Source organism: Nicotiana tabacum, chromosome 24 (assembly GCF_000715075.1).
Source record: "Nicotiana tabacum cultivar K326 chromosome 24, ASM71507v2, whole genome shotgun sequence".
Lineage (NCBI taxonomy): Eukaryota > Viridiplantae > Streptophyta > Magnoliopsida > Solanales > Solanaceae > Nicotiana > Nicotiana tabacum.
In genome coordinates this window covers 31,283,676-31,310,689 of record NC_134103.1, presented here as the reverse complement: position 1 = coordinate 31,310,689, position 27,014 = coordinate 31,283,676, and the positions used below count along the sequence as shown (strand labels likewise).

At 35.2% G+C, this 27,014-nt stretch overlaps 3 protein-coding genes across 3 annotated transcripts; 2 read left to right on the top strand and 1 right to left on the bottom strand.

The window, feature by feature from the left end:
• The first annotated feature begins 1,329 nt into the window (after nt 1-1,329).
• Nucleotides 1,330-4,177, top strand: LOC107806182 (two-component response regulator ARR17). The gene is made up of 5 exons (XM_016630295.2): nt 1,330-1,644; nt 1,736-1,812; nt 1,919-1,996; nt 2,120-2,187; nt 3,580-4,177. The coding sequence occupies exons 1-5, from the start codon at nt 1,473-1,475 to the stop codon at nt 3,941-3,943; spliced, it is 759 nt and encodes a 252-aa protein (XP_016485781.2). The 5' UTR covers nt 1,330-1,472; the 3' UTR covers nt 3,944-4,177.
• A 15,348-nt stretch (nt 4,178-19,525) lies between these two features.
• LOC107822966 (formin-like protein 4) lies at nt 19,526-22,259 on the top strand. Its single transcript, XM_016649553.2, has 2 exons — nt 19,526-20,715; nt 20,816-22,259. Exons 1-2 carry the CDS (start codon nt 19,634-19,636, stop codon nt 22,140-22,142), a joined length of 2,409 nt encoding a protein of 802 aa, XP_016505039.2. The 5' UTR covers nt 19,526-19,633; the 3' UTR covers nt 22,143-22,259.
• Nucleotides 22,260-23,448: 1,189 nt separating this feature from the next.
• Nucleotides 23,449-27,014, bottom strand: LOC107822957 (uncharacterized). The gene is made up of 5 exons (XM_016649543.2): nt 26,761-27,014; nt 25,462-25,616; nt 24,924-25,010; nt 24,419-24,577; nt 23,449-23,752 (listed from the first exon to the last, which is right to left on the bottom strand). Exons 1-5 carry the CDS (start codon nt 26,870-26,872, stop codon nt 23,654-23,656), a joined length of 612 nt encoding a protein of 203 aa, XP_016505029.1. The 5' UTR covers nt 26,873-27,014; the 3' UTR covers nt 23,449-23,653.

The window sequence follows — 27,014 nt, the reverse complement described above, 5'->3', positions numbered from 1 at the left end:
ATAAGTTAAATATATTAAAAACCATTCAACAAATATAAAAGCATTCACCTTTAAAGTCACTATATATATTAAAAAACTATCCTAAAAATAATAAAAAATATTTATACATTAATATCCTAAGTATTAGGTTTAACGGTTATTTTGGTATATACTATATTTTGTTAAGTGTATTTTTGGTAAGAAGAAAAGTCAAAACTGTTTCTGTTTATGCTTTTAGGAAAAAATTACTTTTTTCTGCTTCTCAGAAATTGTTTATGCTTCTTCGCAAAAACACTTTTTTCCCAAAAAAGTTTGGCCAAACACCTCAAGTTAGGAAAAAAATATTTTTGAGAAAAAATCACTTTTGTCTCTTGAGCAGCTTGACCAAATAGGCTATTGGTCAAACACAAACTATTACTCTCTATAACTACTTTTTAAAAAAGCACTTTTGAATAAAAGTACTTCTCAAAATAATAATTTTGGCGGCTTGACCAAAACCGGACTCTCAAAAGTGCTTTTCAGAATAGTGCTTTTGGAAATAAGTTATTTTTTTCTGCTTCTTCGAAACTGCTTCTGATTCTAATCAAATGCACTTTTTTTTTCTTCCAAAAACTTGATCAAACACTTTAACTTTGAATTTTTATTTTTTTGAAACAACAAAAAAAACTTTTAGCCTTAAAAAAGGTTGGCTAAAGAGGCTATAAGTAACAATATAGTATAATTACTCCACAATGTTCTCTAGTAACAACAAATATATAAAAAGGTCACACAAAGAATAGACATACGAGAATGAGAGTTATAATAGTCTTCCGACTTTACAAAATTTAGGTGGATAACTTGAAATTACTCTAACTTTGAATTTTTCAAAAGTTTTCTAATTTCTTCTTTTTCTATAAAAAGATCTCAAATGTGAAATAAATCTTCATCCATGCCGTGTAACCGTGTCGTTACATTTTCCGCTTTTCCCACTTCTGATTTGACGGCGGGATTCTCAAAATTGACCTTAGGTCAACCTTTTAGAAAGAAAAAAAACCACTCACAAAATACAGAACACAATCTCGCGACAAAATTGGTAAGAACATATCGTACTAATAACTCGCGTGGATATGGGAAGAAAAGATCAAATCACCAACAACAAAGTGGATTTCAGAATCTCAGCCATATTGCTCCCTTATATATTAATTTAAAAAGCAGATTTCACCAGATTTGATTTTCAACACTCTGTTCTCTCTCTCTGTCGTCTCTTTATTTACATTTACTTTTATACTTTTAGTTTTAGAAAGTAAATATTTTTTTTTAAAAAGACAAGGACGTGTATATTGTGTACATACATATATATTACACACACTCCTCTCTCTTTTTATGTCCCTGTTTTTCTTCTTAGAAGTTGAGAGCTTTACAATTTTCCCACATATTTTTTCAAGAAAATTTGTGGGTTTTTCTTCTTTAGCAATAAAATTTGTGGGTTTTATTCCATTTTTGTTAAAATTGAGATGGCAAGAAACGGCGTGTTTTCACGGCGGCGAAGGGCGGAGAGAGTGGAGGAGTTAGAAGAGTTGTTGCCGTTAACGGAGTCAACTAACGAAGTTCATGTCCTTGCTGTTGATGATAGTCTTGTGGACAGAATAGTAATTGAAAGACTCCTCAAAATTACATCTTGCAAAGGTAACTTTTTTAAAACTGATATTGTGATGAATTTTGGTTCTTTTTCTGAAAATTTGAGATTTTTAATGGTGTTTTTATTGAAATTGTACAGTGACTACAGTGGATAGTGGGATGAGAGCTTTGAAATATCTTGGATTGGATGAAGAAGAAACCTCTGTTAGAATTGATGTAAGAAAATTTTATTATTTTTGGGATTTGTTTTTGCTGTGAACTTTTTATTTTTTTTATTTTTTTTATGGATTTTGATTTGTTTTGTGTTGGTTTAATATTTTAGGGTTTGAAGGTGGATCTGATAATTACAGATTATTGTATGCCTGGAATGACTGGCTATGATTTGCTCAAAAAGATTAAGGTCCTTTTTTACTCTCTTTTATTGTTCTATTTATTTATTTTGCTGGAAAAATTAGTAGTTGGATTTCTTATAGGAAATTCAATCAATGTACTTAAGTTTTTCCAAATTTGTAATTGTCAACAGGGTTCATCTTTTAGGGAAATTCCAGTTGTGATCATGTCTTCTGAAAATGTTTTGACTAGAATTGACAGGTATTTCCAATTCTTTGCTGCTGGATTTCCTACTTATTTAATCCTTTCTGCCTTTATATTCTGTTTTGGTTAATGAATTTATAGAAGAGAATAAATGAAAATATTGAATATATTTTTTGCTTTTTGCTTGGAATCTGGTGTGGGATAATATTTATAGATTTAATAGCTATCTTAAAATGAATGTCATGAAGCAATACAGATTCAGCACGGTAAATACTTAGTTGCACCTTGTGTTTATACTAATCCAATAAATATATGACACTTAGACATGCACTCTTATCCCCAAATCATAGTGAATTAATACCTATTACCACCTTAATTTATGGCTTAACCATGATATATCAATATGATTTGGTGTAAACATCGGGTGTGGATAAGTGCTTACCATTCACCACCAAGGGGTGTGGCGGGATGGTTAGATCCCTTCGCTCTTAACAGAGTTCTCAGTTTCGAACTTTGAGAATGGAAAACTTCTCGAAAGGGAACGTTTTACCCCATTGTGGACCTGTCCGGTGTGAATCTAGATTTTAATCAGGCCAGTAGGTTTCCGATCCGGGATGGTTAACCCAAAAAAGAAGGCAGAGTTAATTCCATTGCATTTATTGAAAAAAAAAAAGAGGTTAAGAACTTTCATCTCTTCTTACCCGTGTTCTTCCCACCCACTAAAAAAATAAGGGAAATCTCATTGACAACCTGAAGCTATCTTCCAATTAAACTAAGAAAGAATAATGGAGGAAGTACCATTGACATCCTAAAGCCATCTTCCCTATTAAATTAAGATAGAATCATATCTTTACGTATCGTTTGTCATGTGCTTTGAAGATCTGTTAGATTGTTTAATTAATCGATTGTGATAAAGAAAAGGTTTTGACTTGCATTTTTAGGAAGCTGTGATCAGTTAATTGTTATTGAACAACTAGTTTCTTGCATGACCAAAAGCAATGAATGAACAACCACTTCATTAGTTTAATATATCTTATACCAAAATAAGAGTAGTTGGATACATGCTTTACAATATCATAATCCAGAGCATCTCATTTTCTGTTTCTTTAGCAGTTGTATTTTTATTTAGTAATATAAAGAGGAATGCATGATCTTTTTCTAGTAAAGATTAGATTAGCAATGTAAGCAATTTTGGCATTGCCACTAGTAAATGTCAATGCATAAAGCTTCTTTGGAATGTCACATTGTAAAAGTTGTGGCTTTATTGTTTATTGGGAAGAAATGCCTACCAGAAACAGATATGGAAAAAGCTGTTTTCTCTTTGACTTAAATTAGTTTACTTATCTTAAAAGAAGAATCACTTCATGATAATGTCATTTTGGAGTGCATATTTTAGAATTTTGTAGTGAGACATTCTCTTGATTAAACTAATGCTGATGCTATTAACAGATGTTTGGAAGAAGGTGCTGAAGATTTTCTATTGAAGCCAGTGAAATTGTCGGATGTAAAACGTTTGAAGAGTTACATGTTCAACGAGGATCGATTTAGGGAAGAACAAAAAGGAATGAACAAGAGAAAGTTGCCAGAAACGTCGTCCGATGATTCATCAACCCCAACTCTCTCCCCATCACCGTCATTGTCATCTTCGCCATCGCCATCGCCATCGCCATCGCCATCACTTGACCTCTCATCCACTTCATCTCCCAAAGCACTTTCGTCGTCCCTATCTATTGATTCATTGGCACATTCCACTGATTCTTCCATGCCCTCTTCACCAACAAGACGACTCAAAATGAGCAGCCAAGATTTGTGACGGTACACAATATATGTACTTTCCTTTCCTTTTTGCTACTTGTTGGGGCACACCTTGTAGATAAGCCAATTGCTCCTTACTAGTGAGGTTTTTTTGTTGGCTTGTCACTTTTGGGACACATATCAATGATATTGTTTAATCACACAAGCTTTACAAAAGAATGTTCAAAGTGACTAAGGAAAAGTTGATTTAGACACTATTGAATCAACATGTTCTGGTGTTGTTTGAATTTAATCTTACCTATTTTACTTTTAATGTATTTGGCAGTAGTATTAATGTATCCAATTCAATGACAGATTCAGAATGGTTGGAATTGAATAATGGGATATGGATTGATATGATTCTGATACCATCTTTATTAAATGTCAATTCTTGTCTGCTAAAAGGAATATTGGAGTCTCAGTTGAACTACACATGTTTGATATGTTCCCTTATTCTAAGGATCTGGGTCGATCTTGTTTTTGTTTTTTTTTTTTTGGGGGGGGGGGGGGGTTGCATGTTGTATTGAGCTGTTTTAGACTTTTTCTTCTTTAAATAATCTGAGAAATTTCCAAGGTCAATTGTTGCATAGTTCCAAAGTCTACGTACAATAATTATTTTTGTTTTTGTGATAAGATAATGTACAATAAGCTTTTTTATGTTTTTATTTTACTCCACTTAAATTTTGAAGTTTTATGGTTCGGAAGTCTATGGACAATCAACTCGTAAATATCAAGTTTTTGGTTTGAAAGTCGAGGGTCTATCGGAAACAATCTTTTCGTTTTCTTGAATGTGAGGGCAAGGTCTGCGTATATACTATCCTTCTCATACTTCATTTATGGGATTATATTGTTGTATGAGTTAATACTCGTACAACCACCTAACAAAAGCTTGGGCATTAAGCCGTGTTAGACTTGTTAGTTGTTTCTTTAGATAAAATTGATAGATGCCAAATTGTGCCACTATTGGACACCTCATTGATATCTTCTGGATATATCTTCCCCTAGCTGGCCAAGATCATAAGCAGATATGAGACAATCAATTATAGTATATATTATGGAGTGAAATACTTAATGTAAGGTGTCATTCTCTTATCTTATCGAAATAATTATACTCCTGCGGCAAATCTTTACATAACCAATTTAAACAACCTAAAGATTTGCTCATCCTTTCGGAGGATGACCCATATGGCACTATTTAATTATAACAAGAGCAATTATATTTCAATGCCAATTTAGTTGGGTTTGCGTATGAGTTTTCATTATCAAGGAGAGAGAGGGAAGCTACCTTAACATGTAAAAATTATAATCTAAAAAATAAAACATGTCTGTTGTGACCTGATGGTGTAAAAATTCCTTTTATATTGATGATGTGTATAACACACTTTTAGCCTCACACAAAAAAATACTTTTGACTTGAAAGAAATTTGGCCCAACACACAGTGGTTTCCAAATGGGTAAAAATAATAATTATCAATCCATATTATTCACTTAAAAATAGTCTTTCAATGTAGCATTTTCGGCATTGGATCTTATGCATCTTTTGGGCCTTCTTAACACATGCATCTCTTAGATATTTGGGCTTAATCATTAAAGCAGCCCAAAATGCATCCATAAGTGGTACCTTAACGCTAAAGAAGGATTACAAATTTTAAATGAATGGATCTGAGCAGCATACCAGCATCCACTGCTCCTTTGTGATACTTGATCGTGGATCTTGTCTAACAATATATTATTATTTGTGTTAGTGCTATCAGATTTAATGCTGCACTTTATCCTGCCAAATGATATTCTATATATATATAAGGGATAAAGAATGCTGACTTGACACCTCTCATAGGCTAGGAAGGGTATTTATCTTTTTTCTCAAATTTTTGCCATCTTAACTCATTTTTTCTGGTAGAAAAATCAACATATTCATGCATTTACACCATAATTTTATTATATTAACAACAGTTATGAGTAATGGCCGTTAAAATACCACCCTTTAATGTACAGTTGTGTCTGTTCCAAGAATTGCCGTTACTACACTACCCTTTCATAATGAAGAAAAAATGAATGCTAAACATTCTCATTTTATAGTTGAAAAAAGAGTGACAAATCTATTCACAAATCTATTGACGCCTTGGATAAATGGGTATAAACAGGAGACCTGATGCATTCAAACAGTACTTATCGGAGGAGACGAACAACACCATCCAACTAGCTCTTTACTCGATCTAACTCTCCTCTCTTTTTGGCAAATTATTTCTAAAAGAAGGTGTTGTCTTCCCTTTGTGGTTGTACATAAAAGTTCTTTCCATGATCAGGTATATTGATTGGGGTGTTCTCTTTACTTATCTGTTTGAGATTATATTCACTAATTATGTTATTCCTTTAATATCTTTAACTTTAATTTGATTATTCGCTCACGTAGATGTTGAAAAAACTCATCGATTAAGGTAAAGACTAGATTCCTTTGATATGAACAACCTAGCCAATATGATCCATAAGAGTAAGCACGCAACGTAAGTTAAGCATTTGCGGTGAAAAAGATTGATACTTGAACTTCATTACATTAGTTATCACTCTGAGGAGAGGCTAATTTTATAAATTTTAGCTAACATGACAGTGTAATATATCTGATAAATTCTACCTCTAGCATATTATTCTGGATTTCGTATTAGTAATAAAGGTTCATACTAATAAGAAAAAATTGCCACAAATAAAAATATAAATGTGCAAAGAAGAAATTTCCTGCAAAAATTATTTCTAGAAGGCGGTAACATTTATATCTCTTTTATCTAACCTGTTGGAATTTTTAAATTTGCATCTTCTTCCTCTTTTTTCCTTTTTAAAATAAAAATTGTTTCCTCTTTCTCTTCTTCTTTTTCTCTATTTTTCTTTTCTTATGGAAAATTAGAAATTAAAATGTAACTAAGTACTAATTGAAAGCTCTATCTACATATTGTGAATTTGAGATGTTTGTGGTGAAACAAAAGTTTGAGATATTTCACACATTAAGTTTTTTCTAATTATATCCCAGTTATCTCGCATTATGTTGACGTTTTCGCTATTTTTTTAATATTGAGAATTTTACAAGATCCTACTTTTATTATTTTTATATATTTTAATTATTACGTAAAGTTGACAAAATATTGTGTATGACTGTGCGAAACACGGGTAAATTTATTAGTTCAATAATAATTTCGCAAAATTCAATAGACAACAAGGCAAATGAGGATCAAATTTACCGAGGTTTGAGTCGTGTCTGGTCCAAATTAAAGCGGTCCTTCATTATAAGAGTCTGAACATCTATTTCTGAGCTTTAAATATCCTTTCGAGTTAGATCTTGAAAAAAGGTTAAAGCTAAATAATAAAATAATATTTAAAGCTTTTAAAAAGGTGTGATTTTAACCAAACTTGCGTGAAAATAGTAAGGTTAGTCAATTTTTAGACTGATAATCAAAAAATAGTCAGCGTTTGCAAAATTCTTAAAAATAGCTATTATTTTATGCGGAGATAAAATTTGGACAAAAATATCCTAGCTGAAACATGAAAAATATTGCATAATATGCTGGATTATAGAGCTCCTACGCATAATTTTCCAACATATTATGTTGGAACTCCAGCATATTATGAAATTCCAGCACATTATGCTGGATGTCATATGTTAAAAATTCGAACTCCAGCGTATTATGCTAGAATGTTTTCGGATTTTTAAGAGTGTTTTTGTTCATATTTTATCTTTATATGAAAAAATGACTAAATTTCGATTACTTTTTAGACTGTGACTATTTTTTAACTACCAGTTGTAAATTATGTTATTTCTGATTTTTTCCTCAAAATTACGAATATGAAACGTTTCTTTTGTCTTGGCCATTACATGAAATCCAGTAATCATGCTTGGGAAATGAATTTTTCTTTTTTCCAGTTTTGTTGGGTCAAACGTCTACTGTTTGGTCAAATTCAACCCAACTTTTAAACCAAATATTTTGGCATACAATACATCTCTCTAGAAGATTTTGGAGGTCAACTGTTTTTTTTTTCTCATTTTCTTTTTTGCTATAAGCAAACCCAAATTTATGACATGGATTTCATAATTGTCTGTGTAAGATATATTTATCTTGCTTTAGCCAAACATGGATGGGAAACCTTTGTTCGAGGATCGACTCATTCAGAAATCGATTCATCCAAGAATAGGTCATTCGGAGTTACCTAATCTTACTTTATATTAATCTTCGAAACAAATATACACTAAGTCTTTGGTAATTGGCTAAGATGTCATAATAGAGCAGAAGGCCAAAGTACAAAGTCCCCTACCACATGAAACGTAGTCCGTGACATTCGTCAAACAATTTTCACGTGGATAGTGAAGTGAAGAGGCGGATCCAGGAGTTTGAAGGTCGCGCATATACTTTTGGATTCAATCAAAATTTAATTTGCATATAGGGTGTCCACTATTAATATATCATTATTTTCTAAAGATATACACATATATACATGAAATTTTTGCCGAATCTTACGGATGCCGGTGACCCCTCCCGCATAGTATGGTCCACCTCTAGTGAAATGAATCTAGATTTTAGACTTTCCAAGTGGGTGTTATGCTTATCTAGGTGAATCTAGAATTTAAACATTGAGATTTTTGAGTTGAAAGAGTGACTTAAGAAAGTTATATTTAATTTTGTCTATACTTATTTCACACAAACAAGCAATTCCACCTCAGAACACCAGTTAGGTTCTGAGGCGTGAACTCATAGTTGAATCTGCTACTGATTTATCTCCTAGTGTATTTGATTGTACGTATTTGGAGTTGAATATCGATTTAAATATATTGTAATATGGCCAATATTTTGATTAATGGAGTTTATTGTTATCCTCGTCAATATTACTGTATTTGTAAATAATAATTCTGCAAAATATAAGTTAACGTAATGAAACAATAATAAATTCGAGCCCACTGAATTCACAGTGTTTCCTTAAGGAATTTAATCCCCTCCTAGTACCCAAGGTAATGGATTATTTCCTCCCAGGATAGAACGAATAACACACTGGTGTAGCGGTACTTCAAACCCCAGTGTTTCAGCGAACACAAAGTTCGGTAGCAAATCACACTTACAGTTACTTTGTTTGAAGTTAAAAACAATACAGAACGAAGGAGTATAAACTCAGAAAATCGTATGGAAATGCTGAGAGGAAGGAGTGCAATGTATAGCCAATTTGTTGAGCGAATTGTGTGTTGTGTGTTGAGTGTCTTTCTTCAACATCTGCTGCACATATATATAGCAGCCAGTGTTGAAGAAGACCAAACGTCCACCCTCCATGGTGGAGCAAGCACTTCATGTTTGTGGAGCAAGCACATTCATGGTGGGAAGAGCATTAGGCGGCTGCCAAATGGTCAATATACGGATTGGAAAATATTCGTTACAAATGCGGATAATCTTACGTTAATATTTACTATTAACAAATAAATTTGGTCCAAAAAATCAATCAATCAATCATTTGACCAAATCCTCCGAAGCCGAAGCCGAAGCCGAAGCCGTAGCCGAAGCCGAGCCGAGCGAGCGACGACGACGACGACGGCGCGAGGCTTGCTTTCTTCTTAACTCTTTAAGAGCTACAAGAAGAGCAATTATATATATACCCACCAAAAATGTCTTCCTCTTCCAATATGGGACAATGTCTCATTGTGAAGAGGGGAAAACTTAAAATTTTACTCAAAATTTTATTTTCCCTCCATTTCTCATTCACCCTCATTTTAAGAATATTTCATCTTAAAAACAAAACCTCAACAATCCCCCACATGAATGGGGAATGGCTATATCACGGAAGTATGCATGGAAAAATTGTGTGATTTACAAGTAAGGATTAATCGCATCTGGATAAGTGGGTTTTCCTTTGAACTTTCCGTAGTAAACTTATGTCGGATATACTCGGTCAATCGGTAGATTTGATATCTTTGAACCGTCGATCTTTGGTGTATACTTAGACAACCATAAGTCACACAATCAACCCTTAACCGTCTTTGGTTCTCATTGTTGTGTTCGTTTTAGCCATGAACACCACCTGGTTTCATAAGTGCGTAGAGAACTAGCCTTACAAAGTTCTCCTTGAAGCGGCTAACACTTCACACTTACATAGGTGATTCCTAAACGTGTCATCCTGTAGATACACTATTTGATATACCCCGTATCAAATTTAGAAATCATTAAAAAGCTTTAATGCTTTATCCTTGGTACTGAACATTGTCTCATCATGAGAACGGACTAAAATTTTATTTAACAATGTTGAACCGTCATTAATGACTTTGTTTGATCTCCTTGAACCTAGATCTTGGGATCTCCAGTCTTCTAGGTAGAGTTACCGCCATAATGACTTGTTCTCGGCCATAGCCCTATTCCCCTTGATGATTTCTCAACTACCTCTCTAGTTAGGCCTTTTGTAAGTGGATCCGACACATTATCACTTGACTTTACATAGTCAGTCGTGATAATTCCTATAGAGAGTAATTGCCTAACGATTTTATGTCTTCGTCGTATATGACGAGATTTACCGTTATACATAACGCTCCCAGCCCTTCCAATTGCCGCTTGACTATCACAATGTATGCATATTGGTGCCAACGGTTTGGGCCAAAATGGAATATCTTCCAAGAAATTTCGGAGCCATTCAGCTTCTTCACCGGCTTTATCTAAGGCTATGAATTCAGCCTCCATTGTAGAGCGGGCAATACATGTTTGTTTGGACGACTTCCAAGATACCGCTCCTCCACCAATAGTGAATACATATCCACTCGTGGACTTAGAATCAGTTGAACCGGTGATCCAATTTGCATCACAGTATCCCTCAATCACCGCAGGGAAATTACTGTAGTGCAATTCAAAGTTCTGGGTATGTTCTAAATATCCCAAAACTCGTTTCATTGCCATCCAATGAGATTGGCCTGGATTGCTCGTATATCGACTCAGTTTACTTATAGCAAAAGCTATATCTGGTCGTGTACAATTCATGATATATATTAAGCATCCCAACACACGAGCATAATCCAATTGTGATATGCTTTGGCCTTTGTTCTTTGCTAATGCAAGATTCATGTCAATTGGAGTCTTTGCAACTTTAAAGCCCAAGTGCTTGAATTTTTCAAGTACTGTCTTAATATAATGAGATTGTGACAAAGCCAGACCTTGAGGAGTCTTATGGATCTTAATTCCCAGAATTAAATCAGCAACTCCCAAGTCTTTCATATCAAACTTGCTATTGAGCATACACTTAGTAGCATTTATGTTGGCAATGTCATTACTCATTATCAGCATATCATCCACATATAGGCAAACAATGACTATGTGATTTGGAACATTTTTAATGTACACACATTTATCACATTCATTTATCTTAAAACCATTTGACAACATTGTTTGGTCAAATTTCGCATGCCATTGTTTGGGTGCTTGTTTTAGTCCGTAAAGAGACTTAACAAGTCTACATACCTTCTTTTCTTTACCTGGAACCACAAACCCTTCAGGTTGTTCCATATAAATTTCTTCCTCCAACTCTCCATTTAAGAAGGCAGTCTTAACATCCATTTGATGAATTTCAAGACCATACACTGCAGCTAATGCTACTAACATCCGTATGGACGTAATTCTTGTAACTGGAGAGTATGTATCAAAGTAGTCTAGACCTTCTCGTTGTCTATACCCTTTGACTACGAACCTTGCCTTGAATTTATCAATAGTGCCATCATCTTTGATTTTTCTCTTAAAAATCCATTTAGAACCCAAAGGTTTATTTCCAGGAGGAAGATCAACCAATTCCCATGTATGGTTGTTCAATATGGATTCTATTTCACTATTGACTACCTCTTTCCAAAACAATGATTCCGAAGAAGTCATAGCTTCTTTAAATGTTTGAGGCTCATTCTCCAATAAGAAAGTCACAAAATCCGGTCCAAATGAAGTAGACGTTCTTTGGCGTTTACTACGTCTTGGATCCTCCTGGTTACATGTACTTTCTTTTATTTCTTCCCGAGGTCGTTTAGATCCTTCACCAAATGACTCACATTCCTTTTTATACGGATATATATTTTCAAAGAACTCAGCATTATCTGATTCTATAACCGTATTATTATGAATGTCGGGATTTTCTGATTTATGAACCAGAAATCGATATGCTTTACTATTTGTCGCATATCCTATGAAAACACAATCAACGGTTTTCGGTCCTATCTTTACCCTTTTGGGTTTAGGAACTTGCACTTTTGCCAAATACCCCCACACTTTAAAATAATTCAAGTTGGGCTTCCTTCCTTTCTATTTTTCATATGGAATGGATTGTGTTTTGCTATGGGGCACTCGATATAATATTCGATTAGCCGTAAGAATGGCTTTCCCCCACAAGTTCTATGGCAAACCAGAACTTATTAACAATGCATTCATCATCTCCTTTAATGTGCGATTTTTTCTTTCCGCAATCCCATTAGATTGGGGCGTGTAAGGGGCTGTTGTTTGATGAATAATTCCATATTCTAAACATATTTCTTCAAAAGGAGATTCATATTCACCACCCCTATCACTTCTTATCATTTTTACTTTTTTGTTAAGTTGCGTTTCAACTTCATTTTTGTATTGCCTGAATGCGTCTATTGCTTCATCTTTACTATTCAGTAAGTAAACATAGCAATATCGAGTACCATCGTCAATAAAAGTTATGAAATACTTCTTTCCACCGCGAGATGGTATTGACTTCATGTCACAAATATCTGTGTGAATTAAGTCTAAAGGATTTGAATTCCTTTCAACTGACTTATAAGGATGTTTAACATACTTAGATTCCACACATGTTTGACATTTTGATTTTTCGCATTCAAACTTGGGCAGTACTTCCAAGTTAATCATTTTCCGCAAGGTTTTATAATTGACATGACCCAAACGTACATGCCATTAATCATTTGACTCAAGTAAGTAAGAAGAAGCTGAAATATTATTATTATTTTCCACAACCATTACATTTAGATTGAAAAGGCCCCGGTGAGGTAACCTTTTCCTACAAATATTTCATTCTTACTAATGACAACCTTGTTGGACACAAAAATACACTTAAAACCGTGCTTAACAAGAAGTCCAGTAGAGACTAAATTCTTTCTCATTTCGGGAACATGAAGGACATTGTTCAAAGTCATGACCTTGCCAGAAGTCATTTTCAGAAATATCTTCCCATATCCTTCAACTTTTGCTGTTGAAGCATTTCCCATATAAACTGTCTCAAACCTCTCTAACTGCACAAACATGGCGAGTGGCTCCTGAATCAAACCACCACAGTTTAGGATTTCCCACCAAGTTACATTCAGAAAGCATGGCACACAAGTTATCAACATTATCATGGTTTACTACCATGTTTGCTTGACCTCTTTTCTTGTCTTTCTTCGGAGCACGACACTCCGTAGACTTGTGTCCAGTTTTCCCACAGTTGTAGCAGTTTCCACTGAACCGCTTCTTGCTTGGGTTGTATTTCGGACCAGAAGCCTTCTTCCTCTTTTTGTTAGCTTCAACAATATTTGCTCCCATTATTGTTGAATTTTCACGGCCTCTCCTTTCAGCAGCTTTATTGTCCTCTTCGATTCTCAACCGAACAATGAGATCTTCAAGGGACATTTCCTTTCGTTTGTGTTTCAAATAATTTTTGAAGTCCTTCCACAACGGAGGCAACTTCTCAATCATTGCTGCTACTTGGAATGCTTCGTTGATGACAAGACCTTCAGCAAGTAGATCATGAATAATCACTTGCAATTCCTGGACTTGGGTAATAACAGACTTGCTATCTACCATTTTGTAGTCCAAATATTTTGCGGCAACAAATTTCTTCATCCCGGCATCTTCAGTTTTATATTTCTTTTCAAGCGCATTCCACAATTCTTTTGACGTCTCCATGCTACTGTATACATTATACAGATTATCATCCAGTCCGCTAAGAATATAATTCTTGCATAAAAAATCAGAATGCTTCCACGCTTCAATCACGAGAAAGCGTTCATTCTCTGGAGTTTTATCTGGCAGATCAGGAACATCTTCCTTGATGAACTTCTGTAGACATAACGTAGTTAGATAGAAGAACATCTTCTGCTGCCAGCGCTTGAAATCAATCCCGAAAAATTTTTCGGGTTTTTCTGCCGGTACCAACGCCGGTATTCGGCTTGTCGATGCGTTAGCAGTTACCATCGGAACAGCTTGGTTTTCGCTTTCAGTCATCATTTTTTCTGTAAAAGAATGACACAAACAAACGTTTAATACACGTTTTCAAACTGGAGTAAAAATCACGTAGATTTTAATATCCAACAAAATGCCACGAAGGCTTAACTCTCCAAAACGGGAGTACACAAACCACAAAGGTTTTAGTTTGCAGAATAATAAGAATAACACAAATACAGAAATAAATATTAAATTCCTTAAGATTATTATCCCCGTCAATATTGCTGTATTTGTAAATAATAATTCTGCAAAATATAAGTTAACGTAATGAAACAATAATAAATTCGAGCCCACTGAACTCACACTGTTTCCTTAAGGAATTTAATCCCCTCCTAGTACCCAAGGTAATGGATTATTTCATCCCAGGATAGAACGAATAACACACTGGTGTAGCGGTACTTCAAACCCCAGTGTTTCAGCGAACACAAAGTTCGGTAGCAAATCACACTTACAGTTGCTTTGTTTGAAGTTAAAAATAATGCAGAACGAAGGAGTATAAACTCATAAAATCGTATGGAAATGCTGAGAGGAAGGAGTGGAATGTATAGCCAATTTGTTGAGCGAATTGTGTGTTGTGTGTTGAGTGTCTTTCTTCAACATCTGCTGCACATATATATAGCAGCCAATGTTGAAGAAGACCAAACGTCCACCCTCCATGGTGGAGCAAGCATTAGCTTGTTTGTGGAGCAAGCACTTCATGTTTGTGGAGCAAGCACATTCATGGTGGGAAGAGCATTAGGCGGCTGCCAAATCAATCGATCATTTGACCAAATCCAAATCCGAATCCGAATTCGAATCCGAATCCGAATCTGTAGCCGTATCCGTAGCCGTAGCCTTAGCCGTAGCCGTAGCCGAAGCCGAGCCGAGCGAGCGACGACGACGACGGCGCGAGGCTTGCTTTCTTCTTAACTCTTTAAGAGCTACAAGAAGAGCAATTATATATATACCCATCAAAAATGTCTTCCTCTTCCAATATTGGACAATGTCTCATTGTGAAGAGGGGAAAACTTAAAACTTTACTCAAAATTTTATTTTTTCTCCATTTCCCATTCACCCTCATTTTAAGAATATTTCATCTTAAAAACAAAACCTCAACATTTATCTCACATAAGCATAAACATATTTGCAAAGTGTAGATTTTGTTGGCAATATTTTTTGGAACCCAAAATTATTGCATTGTGTGTTGGACATCATTTGCACAAGTTGTATCTTTTCTTTTACACCTAAGAGGCCAAGACTTTTTTACCTATAAAAGGGAAGACCATTAGTTCATTTTACACACACCAACAAGACTTGAGTCTTCATTTCTTGTTTCTTCCTTTCTTCCTTTACTAAGAGTGTTTTGTATAAGAGTTAAGTGTCGAGAAGCACTTGTGTGAACCCTTTCTTTAGAGTGAGCTTGTAAAGTTATTCTCTTAGGGTATTTGAGATTAATTAGAGTATTTACTCTAATTTTGTACTCTCTTTTATACTCTTATTGGTATAGTAAAATTTTTCCTCTCCGCTTGTGGACGTAGGTCACTTTGACCGAACCACGTTAAATTTGTGTCTTCTTTATATGCTTTAATTGCCGTTATTATCAACTTCCATTGTCTTTGTTATTGTCATTATATCATTGTTTGGCTAAATTTTGCACTACTCGGATTTCCGATCCTAACAAATTAGTATCAGAGTTGGATATAACCGGGTTAGTTTCAATAGCCAAAATGACACTAACAAAGACCTATGTTGAGAAATTTGACCGAAGTACAAACTTTGGAATGTGGCAATTAAATATGGAAGTTATCCTAATTCAGGATGGCTTAGACTTGACGTTGTAAGGAAAGGAGAAGAAATCGGATAAAATGACGGGCGAGGAGTTTGCCATCATAGATAAAAAGGCAAAATGAGGTATCATTTTAAATCTCTCAAATGAGGTTTTACGTGAAGTTTCTGTAGAAACCACAACCAAAAGCATGTGAAAAAAATTAAAAATCTTATATATGAAGAGGACAGTGAAAAATAGACTTTACCTGAAGCAGAAGCTTTATACAATTCGTATGGGTGAAAGTACTTCTATTCTCTCTCATCTTGACACCTTTGATTCCATTCTTATAGATTTGAATAATATAGATGCTGAAATTAAAGAAGAGGATCAAGCCGTGTTACTGCTTTGTTCTCTACCCTCATCTTTTAAACATATAAGAGATACTATACTTTATATAAAGGATAATATCTCTTATAAGTATATTAAATATATCTTAAAATCAAAAGAACAGATAGATAGTAATATTACAGGGAAATCTAGTAGAACTCAAGCGGAAGTTGGCTTGTTTCTTAGGGGCAAATCCGACTCCATATCCAGATATAATAATTTAGAGTATCGCTATTGTCATAAGAAATGTCACATTATCTTTGAATGCTATAAGCTGAAAAATAAAGAAAAGCATAAAGAAAGAAAAAATGCGCATAAAAATACTGACACCGCCGAAGTTAGTGTAGCAACTGATGAGATTGAGGGAACTATGTTTTTAGCAACTGAAACTAGTTTCAGATTAGACAATGAGTGAATTTTAGATTCGGATTGTTCTTATCATATGTGTCCCAATCGGAATTTATTTACCACATATGAATCTATTGGAGGTGGAGTTGTCTTGATGGACAACAATGCTGCCTGCAAAGTTTTTGGAAAAGGTACAGTCCGAATCAAAATGCACGATGGTATGGTGAGAATTCTCACCGATGTTAGACATGTTCCTGACTTGAAGAAAAATCTCATCTCTTTGGACACTCTAGAATCTCTTGGGTGCAAGTACACAAGTGAAGGTGAAGTTCTGAAAGTTTCTCATGACGCTCTTATGATCATGAAAGCACACAAATCTGGTTCGTTGTATACTTTATTGGGCTCCATTGTTATAGGCCCTATTACAGTTTTGGTATCAGACAACTTGTCTGATTTTGATGGCATTAAGTTTTGACATGTGCCCATTGGGGCTTTTGCGGAGAGGGTGGAGCAAATTTACTATATCATCCAAAATTAGGCCAAGGTGGAGATTTATAATATGACCAATATTTTGGCTAATGGAGTTCATCTCACATAAACATAAGTATATTTGCAAAGTGTAGACTTTGTTGGCAATATTCTTTGGGACCCAAAAATAGTGCATTGTGTGGTGGACATCATTTGCACAAGTTGTATCTTTTCTTTTATACCTAAGAGGCCAAGACATTTTTGCCTATAAGAGGGAAGGCCATTAGTTCATATTACACACACCAACAAGACTTGAGTCTTCATTTCTTGTTTTTTCCTTTCTTCCTTTACTAAGAGTGTTTTGTATGAGAGTTAAGTGTTGGGAAACACTTGTGTGAACCCTTTCTATGGAGTAATCTTGTGAGGTTATTCTCTTAGGGTATTTGAGATTAATTATAGTATTTACTCTAATTTTGTATTCTCTTTTGTACTCTTATTGGTATAGTGAAATTGCTCCTCTCCGCTTGTGGACATAGGTCACTTTGACTGAACCGCGTTAAATTTATGTGTTCTTTATATGCTTTAATTGCCGTTATCAACTTCCATTATCTTTGTTATTGTCATTATACCATTGTTTGGCTAAATTCTGCATTACCCGAATTTTCGATCCTAACATATATTAATGACTCAGGAGTTCACACCTTGATAAATAATGATATAATGTATGGCCAAACATTCATTCATACAAATTGCTCAGACTATATTCAAGCGTTAGAGAAATTCACACTTCCAATCTTTTTATTTTGTTTTCTAAGCAAACAATTAGACTGTTAATATTTAGTTAGATCTTTCCTAATCCCACATATGAGTTACTAACCTTTTCCTTAGCTCAATGATTTTCCACCTACACAAGCAATAGTCTAACATTCAAGAAAACGCATTAAATTTCTGAGCTACTATAAATGACTTGCATCCAAACTGCACCATTTGATGACATCAATACAATCTTTGACTATTTAATCAAACTAACCTCTCATTGAAATGCTCACCTGCACTAAAATCCAACAATTGGAAGTTTTACAGGTGTTTTCATTGACTTTAAACTTTCCAATTAAAAAAAAAAAAGCAGCCCGTGCAGTGTGCGCAAGGTATTTCGTGTTCACGCAGGATTCAGGAAGGATCACACCATAAGGGATGTGATGTAGACAGCCTAAACTAAGCATTAATAGTTACTTTCATGACTCAAACTCGTGACATATAAGCACAGAGATAACTTTACTAAACAAACTTTACTAAACTTTCCAATAAAAAGGAATTAAAACGAAAACGATAATTAGATAAAGATTGAATACTAGTAGTTGTCTCTTTTCAACCACTTTCCTATAAAGGGATTTAGTAAAGGGCATTTGATTAGATCCTTCTTGATGATAAAATATACGTTTCGGTGAACCACTTTTCTTATGATGTGTCAACTAAGTCCTCGTTTGGCCACACCAATTAAACAAATAATTATTTTGCCAATTCAATTCTGTTCACTAATCTTTTCATCCAACTTAAAATAATTAGACTTTTAGACTTAGCCATTAGTTGTTTGTCTCTTTCTAAGCTCCTTCGATTATACAAATTTTATAATATTTCTGTTATGTTAAAGTACGTAGCATATAAACCATTTCAAATTTGTTGGAAAGTTAATTTATATTGATAAGAGTCTTCCTTCTGACTTTTTACGGTTGCTTATGAGACGTCATTATCATTTATGATTAATTATTAATTGTTAACAATTAAATATAAGAATTAAATAATCGCATCAGCACACCCTTGTGTTTAAAATATGGTCAATAGAAAAGGAAAACAGCCAGCAAATGCATACTTTGTCAACGTTTTGGCCAATTCCTAGAATTTAGAGCCCTGAAAAAGTAAACCAACTCAGCTACCTCTACAGCTATATGCCGGTAATACATAAATATATCATGATTTAAACTTAACAGGTTTTAAATTCTAATTCTTCGAAAATAAGGGTTCAAGATGTAAATTTAATACTTTTTTTAAAATGTTTTTCACGTATATATCTATACTACAGTTTATGTTGAAAATAATGAGCTTCAAAGAACTCGCTTTCAATCCTCTAGGTCCGCCTCTATTAGTAAAAAATGGCAGTCCGGTGTACTAAGCTCCCGCTATACTCGGCGTCTGGGAAATGGCCGGTCCACAAGGGTCTATTGTACGCAATCTTACCCTGCATTTCTGCAAGAGGCTTTTTCCACGTACATAAAATTACACCTTCACAAGGTTATGGAGTGATGTCCTTCATAATAATTTGGTTTAGATGAGGGGTAAGTTTGTCATTTCCTGCATTAATACCCCCCAGAAAAGAGCTTAAAATACCGGGAAAATCAACTACTCCCCTTTTGAAAGTGTCAGCACGAAAACCATATACCAAATCCAAGAAAGAAAGCTTTTCAACTACAATGCTCAAGATAAGGCAAAACACAGCTTCTAAATTTCAAACTCATTTCAATTCCATCCAAATTAGAAAATGGCTGCCACTTCTTGGCTCTCAATGATTCTTTATCTCTTCGTTTTCATTCTTTCTATTATTCCAAAATCTTCTTGCCAATCATTATCACCTCAAAATGTTGAAACTTTCTACCCTTTTCCTTTACCAAATATTCTCCCTCCTCCTATTCCACCCGTTCAACGGCCACCACTATCTCCGCCTCCGCTTCTGCTTCCACCCCCTACACCGCCATCAGACACGCCTACGCTGCCGCCTTCTGTGTTAGCATCAGATTCACCATCAAAGAAAGCTGTTGGAACAGCTATTGGTGTAACTGCTGCTAGCAGTATTGTTTTATCTGCCCTTTTCTTCTTCTTCTTGGTTAGGTACTCGAGGCGTAGAAGAAAGCAACGAGAAAATGGCGCGAGTATTGATCCACGGGGTACTGGTACTACCCCTGTGGTTGCCCAAGATCAATTCTTGAAATTTGAAGGAAATCTTAAAGGGGTAATAGTAGATGAAAATGGATTGGATGTGCTTTATTGGAGGAAACTGGAAAGTGGAGAAGTTAAAGAAAGTTTCAAGAAAAAACAAGTCTTTGCTAATGCCTTAAAAGATGAAGAAGAAGAGAAGAGAATGATCAGTAGAGGAGGTGGTGGTAGGAGGAAATCAGAGCATCCAATCCAAGAATTGCCTCTGCTTAGAGGCAAATCTTCAACATCTCAAAGTCCTTCTTGGCTAGAACTAGAAAATAAACAACCAAGACCTTCTGATGGCATAGTTTTTAAGCCTATGGAGAAACAAGACTCTTCTAGCCAACTCGAGTCACGAGCTCCGCCTCCAACTCCTTCACCGCCGCCACCACCACCACCATTGCCTGTGACAACGATTCAAAAGGCGCCTAATCCTCCACCTCCACCGCCATCAGCGATAAGGAAAGGCCCTCCACTACCCCCACCACCTATTAATCCTAGTGGCTTGACTAAGACTTCATCATCAGGTGAAGGCACTTCTGGTAGTGGAAATGATAAAGTGAAACTGAAGCCATTGCATTGGGATAAATTGAATGCTAATGTTGATCATTCAATGGTCTGGGACAAACTCGACCGTGGTTCCTTCAAGTAAAGATCTCTCAACTCTCCTTTTTCCTACTAATTTCCTCAACAAGTATATGTTCCACTATCTAATTTGTACTGAGTCCTTGTTTACCTTTTTATGCAGATTTGATGGAGATCTTATGGAGGCTTTATTTGGATCTGTTGCTACAAATAAGAAGTCCCCTGGAAGAGAAAGAAGATCATTGAGTCCAAGAGAAGAAATATCAGGTCCACCATCTCAGATATTCATTCTTGAAACTAGGAAATCCCAAAACATAGCAATTGTACTCAGGTCCCTTGGTGTTACTCGCAAAGAGATTATCGATGCACTTATCGATGGACAAGGTCTAAGTGTTGAGACTCTAGAGAAACTTAGCAGAATATCCCCAACAAAAGAAGAAGAATCAGAAATTCTTTCATTTGAAGGAGACCCCACAAGACTAGCTGATGCTGAATCTTTCCTCTTCCACATCCTCAAAGCTGTTCCATCCGCCTTTACTCGTTTTAATGCCATGCTTTTTAGAGCAAATTATGGGGCAGAAATTCTGCACCAGAAAGAGTACTTGCAAACACTGGAATTGGCTTGCAAGGAGCTTAAAACTCAAAGATTATTCTTGAAACTTTTGGAAGCCATTCTAAAGGCGGGGAATAGAATGAATGCTGGAACTTCTAGAGGAAATGCACAAGCATTTAAGCTTACTGCTCTCAAGAAGCTCTCTGATGTGAAAAGTATGGATGGTAAGACCACATTGCTTCACTTTGTTGTGCAAGAAGTAGTCAGGGCAGAGGGCAAACGTTGTGTGCTAAATCGTAATCAGAGTTTGAGGCGTAGCAATAGCCAGAGTAGTGGGAGCAGCGCCATCCCAACCTCAAAGAATTCTACTGAAAATGATGAGACAGAGAAGGAGTACATGATGCTTGGTTTACCAGTGGTCGGCGGCCTAAGTTCTGAGTTCAGTAATGTAAAGAAATCCGCTGCAATAGACTATGACTCGGTCTCTAAGACGTGCTCGATGTTAACAGCTCAAACATCAGAAATCAGGAGGCATTTAGCACAATGTGGCAGTGATAAAGGGCTATTTGGAAAAGAGATGAAAAAATTTCTGGATGCTGTTGATAAAGAAATAAAAGCAGTAAGAGAAGAACAAGATAGAGTGATGGAACTTGTAAAGAAAACAACAGATTATTATCAAGCAGGAGCTTCAGATGATAAAGGGTGGCAACCACTTCAACTATTTGCCATAGTTAAGGATTTCCTAGAAATGGTTGATCAAGTTTGTGTAGAAATTACAAGAAACATGCAGAAAAAGAAACCCCTTGTGGCTGTTACAGGATCATCATCACCGGGAATGGCGAATAGTAGGGCTGTTAGATTCCCAAAATTGCCTGCTAATTTCTTATCAGACATTTCAAAGAGCAGTTCTTCTTCTGATTCTAGTGATGATTCATGAATACCAGAAAAACAAATCAGAAGGGATCAAGCTCTGTACATAGAGAGGAAACTATAAAAGTATTTGAAGTGTACACAGATTTGTTTCACTAATGATTTCAACTCTGAGATTCTTTTCCAAGTGTTTCATGATTACGTGAAATGAATTTCAATTTTTTTTTCCTTATCCACAAATATTCTTCTCCCAAGATTATCCAGCTGGAATCTCTTATGCAGATGTTGAAATTAAAAATATCTGAAGTAGAGGGGTGTGTTACTCTATTGCCATTAAGTGCACAAAGTTGCACCATTAGTGTTGTCAAAGGCGCGCTTAAGCTCTGAAGCGAGGCTCAAAACATGTTGAGCGCTTCCCCAGCGCTTAGCGGGCGCTTCGGTGTCATCATCAAGGCTCTAAGGCATACTTTTCCTTGCCAATGAGCGTAATCCTGAAGAGGCGACACTAAGCAATTACTATTTCACTTTATCGTAATTTTTTTTCCATTTCTTTGTCCATATATTTGTTATTCACGCTTATAATTGTTAGTCTTTGACTATACATAACTATTAGTATTTCTTCTCCATTTGCGCCTTTCTTCGTTAAACCCCACACTTTATTTGCGCTTTGCGCTTAAAGCACCAACGGACCTTAGAGTTTTTTTGCGCGTTTTGCCTTTGATAACACTGGTATCATAAACCTTCTAAATCAACCATTCATGTGTTTTTAAGGAAGTTGAAGTACATCCACCTAATGAACAAGACTGGCAAATCAGCACTTTCAATATGCAAATAGTTATATAGAATATTTAAGGCTTCTGTCATAAGTACAAAATTGTATGTGTTAGAGTGTCCTACATTAGTTGAGCAAATGGGTTGTGATCTCCTTAAATAGTCTTGGATAATCCTCATCTCACGAGCTAACTTTTGCATATTGAGTTCCAAATTCATTTTCTTGATATGGTATCAGAGTCAAAACCATCCCTATTCTTGGTTTACCCAATGTCAACCACCATGGAATATCTCCATGCACCAAATGTCCGGTCCTTGGGTGTGCAAGGGAGGGAGGTGTTAGAGTATCCACATCGGTTTTATGGGTTCTTGTCTCCTTATATGGTCTTGGACAACTCTCACCTCATGAGACATCTTTTGAGGTTGAGTTCGGCCAAGGTCCATTTTCTTAACAATATGCATCTAAGAAGGTAACATTCAATGCACAGGCGATAAGTCGCTTTATCACACATTTGTTCTTGCTTGAATAGAAAAGGTAACAATTGTTTTATCACACTTCTGTTCTTGCTTGAGTAGAAAGGTAACAATGAATGCACAGACGAGAAATAATAGTTTGGATATTCGTATTTCTATAAAATCCTAATCATCAATATACAGAAACAGGAACTCCCACCTAGGGAAACCTTTTTCATTCCAGAATTGTTTTATCAAGTTGGTTGTGTTCATCATATGTTAGGCAAGCATATTCTTGACTATTGTACAGACTTCCTTATGGTTTAGACCATTTGGCATGAAAACCAAGGGTATCTATTTGACCTCTTTACCACTAGCCAGACGACTCTTCTCTTCTTCGACCTGCTCAAGCAATACTTGCAACTCTGCTTCTGTTAAGCTCTCTAATCTTTTCTGCAAGTCGAGAAAAGTTAAGGCTCAACCCCACAGAACAATCACAGAAAAACTTGTTATTAATTAAAGGATGAGCACAAGTATGAGAATGATGGAAATAATCACTTTAAACTCTCAGGTGACACCGATTTTAAATTAATCAATACGCATAAAAAAAGGTAGGAGACAACTATACAACCCCATTATGCTGTTCCATCTTCCCTCAATATGATACAATCTAGTTGAGGACGATGTGAGCAGCTGAAGAATTACCAAGAGTTCTAGAATGAATCAATTTGGTGGAACAAATGCTACATTTTATAGGGATAGTTCAGGTAATGTTCCTCTACTAGAAAGTCTTAGACTTAACCCCCTTCAGAAAATACAAAAAATCACCGAACTTAAATTCAAAACACAGAAAAAGATAACAGCTACAAGACTAGTAAATTGACTAAAGAATCATTTTTCCTTTGTCTTTTTAATTAAATGGTAATAAGAAAATAAACTAAAATATATGGTTATATTTGGTGTGACATTTTCTAACTAAGTAGAGCTTAGGAGCGTCCACTGTAATGTTTAACCGTGGTGCATCTGATGAATATGTTTCTTTAAACACTGTTCAGCAAATAGAAGACATGTCATTCTTAAGATGTGAAACAGAAAGAATGGTAATCAAAGTTACTGTACCTCCATGACTTTGCTTTCATAGTCTCGTAATTGTTGAGCATATGTCATTTCCTTGTTTGAAACCCGGAAGATATATGTTGATATCCATCCAACTGTTAGACCCAAAACCAGGACTAATTGAACTACATTTCCAGCTTGTAAAGGGTCAAATCCCAAGAACTGCATAAGATGTTCGGATCAGAATTATTACAAACAAGAGTATATATTACAGGAACACATCCCTTCCAAAAAGCATTGGTGAAAAGATAGAAATATATGAGAGAGAAAAATGGATTATCACAAATCAGTTCACATAAAACACCATAAATATACACCTTAGATAAGATAGATTTTCACTTGGATAGGGAACACATCATATATCAGTAATAACAAGGGAAAGTACCTACGGACTATCTTTATCACCCAAGTAACTTTTCACAAAGTAGAAAAGCATTTAGTTTCAATTAAAAAAGAAGAACGATATGTGTAAAAAGACATTGAAGATGTGTAAGAAAAACTGTAGTACCTCTAATCCACTCTTTAAGCCATACCCTAGAAGGGTAACTCCAACGCCAATCAATATAACATCCTTTCTCGTATAGCCAAATGGTGTCTGCATTAGCATCAAATTTTTGAAATGACAAAACACAAAAAGGACATACTTCTAAACAGCAGTTAACAACAGTTCCAGAATTCAAAAGCATAATCACGATATGGAAAACAAATGTTCTTGGTTTCAGCATATTAAGCAACCTAAAACAATTTGTTGGTAACAGAAGTTCAAGTAACAAAAACTCCCGCACTTCAAAACAAATAAAAGCTCGCACAAGTGGTTCTGTTTTGCTAACATTAGATTAAGCAACTTTCTCCTCTCTGAGCTGAAAAACTCTAAATGATAAGTCAAAATAAAGGACATTGCTAAATGATAATGATAGAAATTTCTACATCATTGAAGGGGTAATAAAGAAAAACATATGAATTTTCTCCCGGCTGATGATGCAAGAATCAGAACAGCAGATTCATATGCATAATACAGAAACGCAAAATTCAAACTCTAAACATGCCTTATTCTGGCCAAGAGCTTCATCGCTACTGTCACTCGGTTTTGAGCTGGCTCTGGTGATTATAAGTGGAACTTTCTTCAAGCCCATGTTGTAGGATACATTCCTCAGGGAAGGGGAAATTCCTACTCTGAGATGTCTTTGGGAGTTAGTTATTTCTGCAAGCAGGACAAAAGTATAACAAGCAATTTCTTAATCAAACAATTGAAACTCGAATATCAAAGTTGAACTAAATGTTCCTCCACAACTCCATCAGACATAGACTTCCAACACTGTTTAAAAATAAAAATTATACGACAAACATCAACAAAATGCAAGATCGTGATAAGGAATTTGTTTAACGTGAATTTGTTGAAAACACTCACGTTATTGGGAATTGGGATAAACTCTTTTTCATTGATTAAAATTTTATGTACACTTTTTATAGGTATATATATAGCATCATTTACAATTATAATATAAACTGACGAATATATGAGCCCATTCTGAACTGCTCTAAATTCATGTAAAGTAGCCTAACAAATATAAACACATCAGATTTAGGAGAAAAAATAAACCTCTCCTCTCATTCCTCCCCACATAGATATTAACTTGAAGCTAAAAACTTCTTTTTCACTTGATAAACTTCTCTCTTCAGTAAAGGAGCAATCTTGGATAAGGAACATACAATACTCTTTAGTTCTACAACAATAGCTACCGATTCTACAAGATCACAAATGCTACTATATAATATTTCCAAAGGCTTTTAAGCATGTAAGGCAATTCAGATAGAAAAGTGACTGAGCAAAAGCAATCAAATTTTATTTTGATCAATTAGCCTTTGTTAAATTTAACTCTCCTATGCGAGTTTCCCAAAGCATAGTTAGTCCAAACCCATATAAAGAAGTAGAGTTGAGGTATGTTGACCACCAAAATTAAAATAGAATCTTCTAAAAGTAAGAGAATTTATATAGTCAATCTCAACTAGTTAGGGATTGAGTTGTAGTTGATTGATTGAATGATCAGGAACACACTTAAGTGTACTAGTTATGGGTTCATCCGAATCAATAGCTTTGGCTCAAACCCTATACATATGTGCTACAAAGATCCACTAAATAAGTACAAATAATAAATTTCAAACCTAGTTAATCAAATGGGCTGCGGTAGAATTTCGAACTCGAACCCATAAACCCATCCTGATAACATACATTTGTTAAATATATGAAAAGGCCTTATATGAATTTTCACAGTCCATGTCGCTCTATTTAAGTCGGATGGACCATTTTTAAGTAAGAAGAACTGTGGAAAATGAGAATGACTCACCTGGTCTCATTATTGGTTCCATCAACGGAAAAGAAGAAATACCCATCAAAGAAGAAGCTCTAGTTTTGCATAAAAGGCTGTTATATACACCAGTATACGCTGTGGAACCCATTGTCAAGTTTACCTCTACTACTGGAGAGTTGAGCTGAAATGTTTTCCTATGAATGAATTAGAGAAGAAAGAGGGAACCAATTAAGTTATTTTGAGAATTGAGACTTGAGTGGCTCAAAGTGGAGCAGCCGAGCAACAGTTTT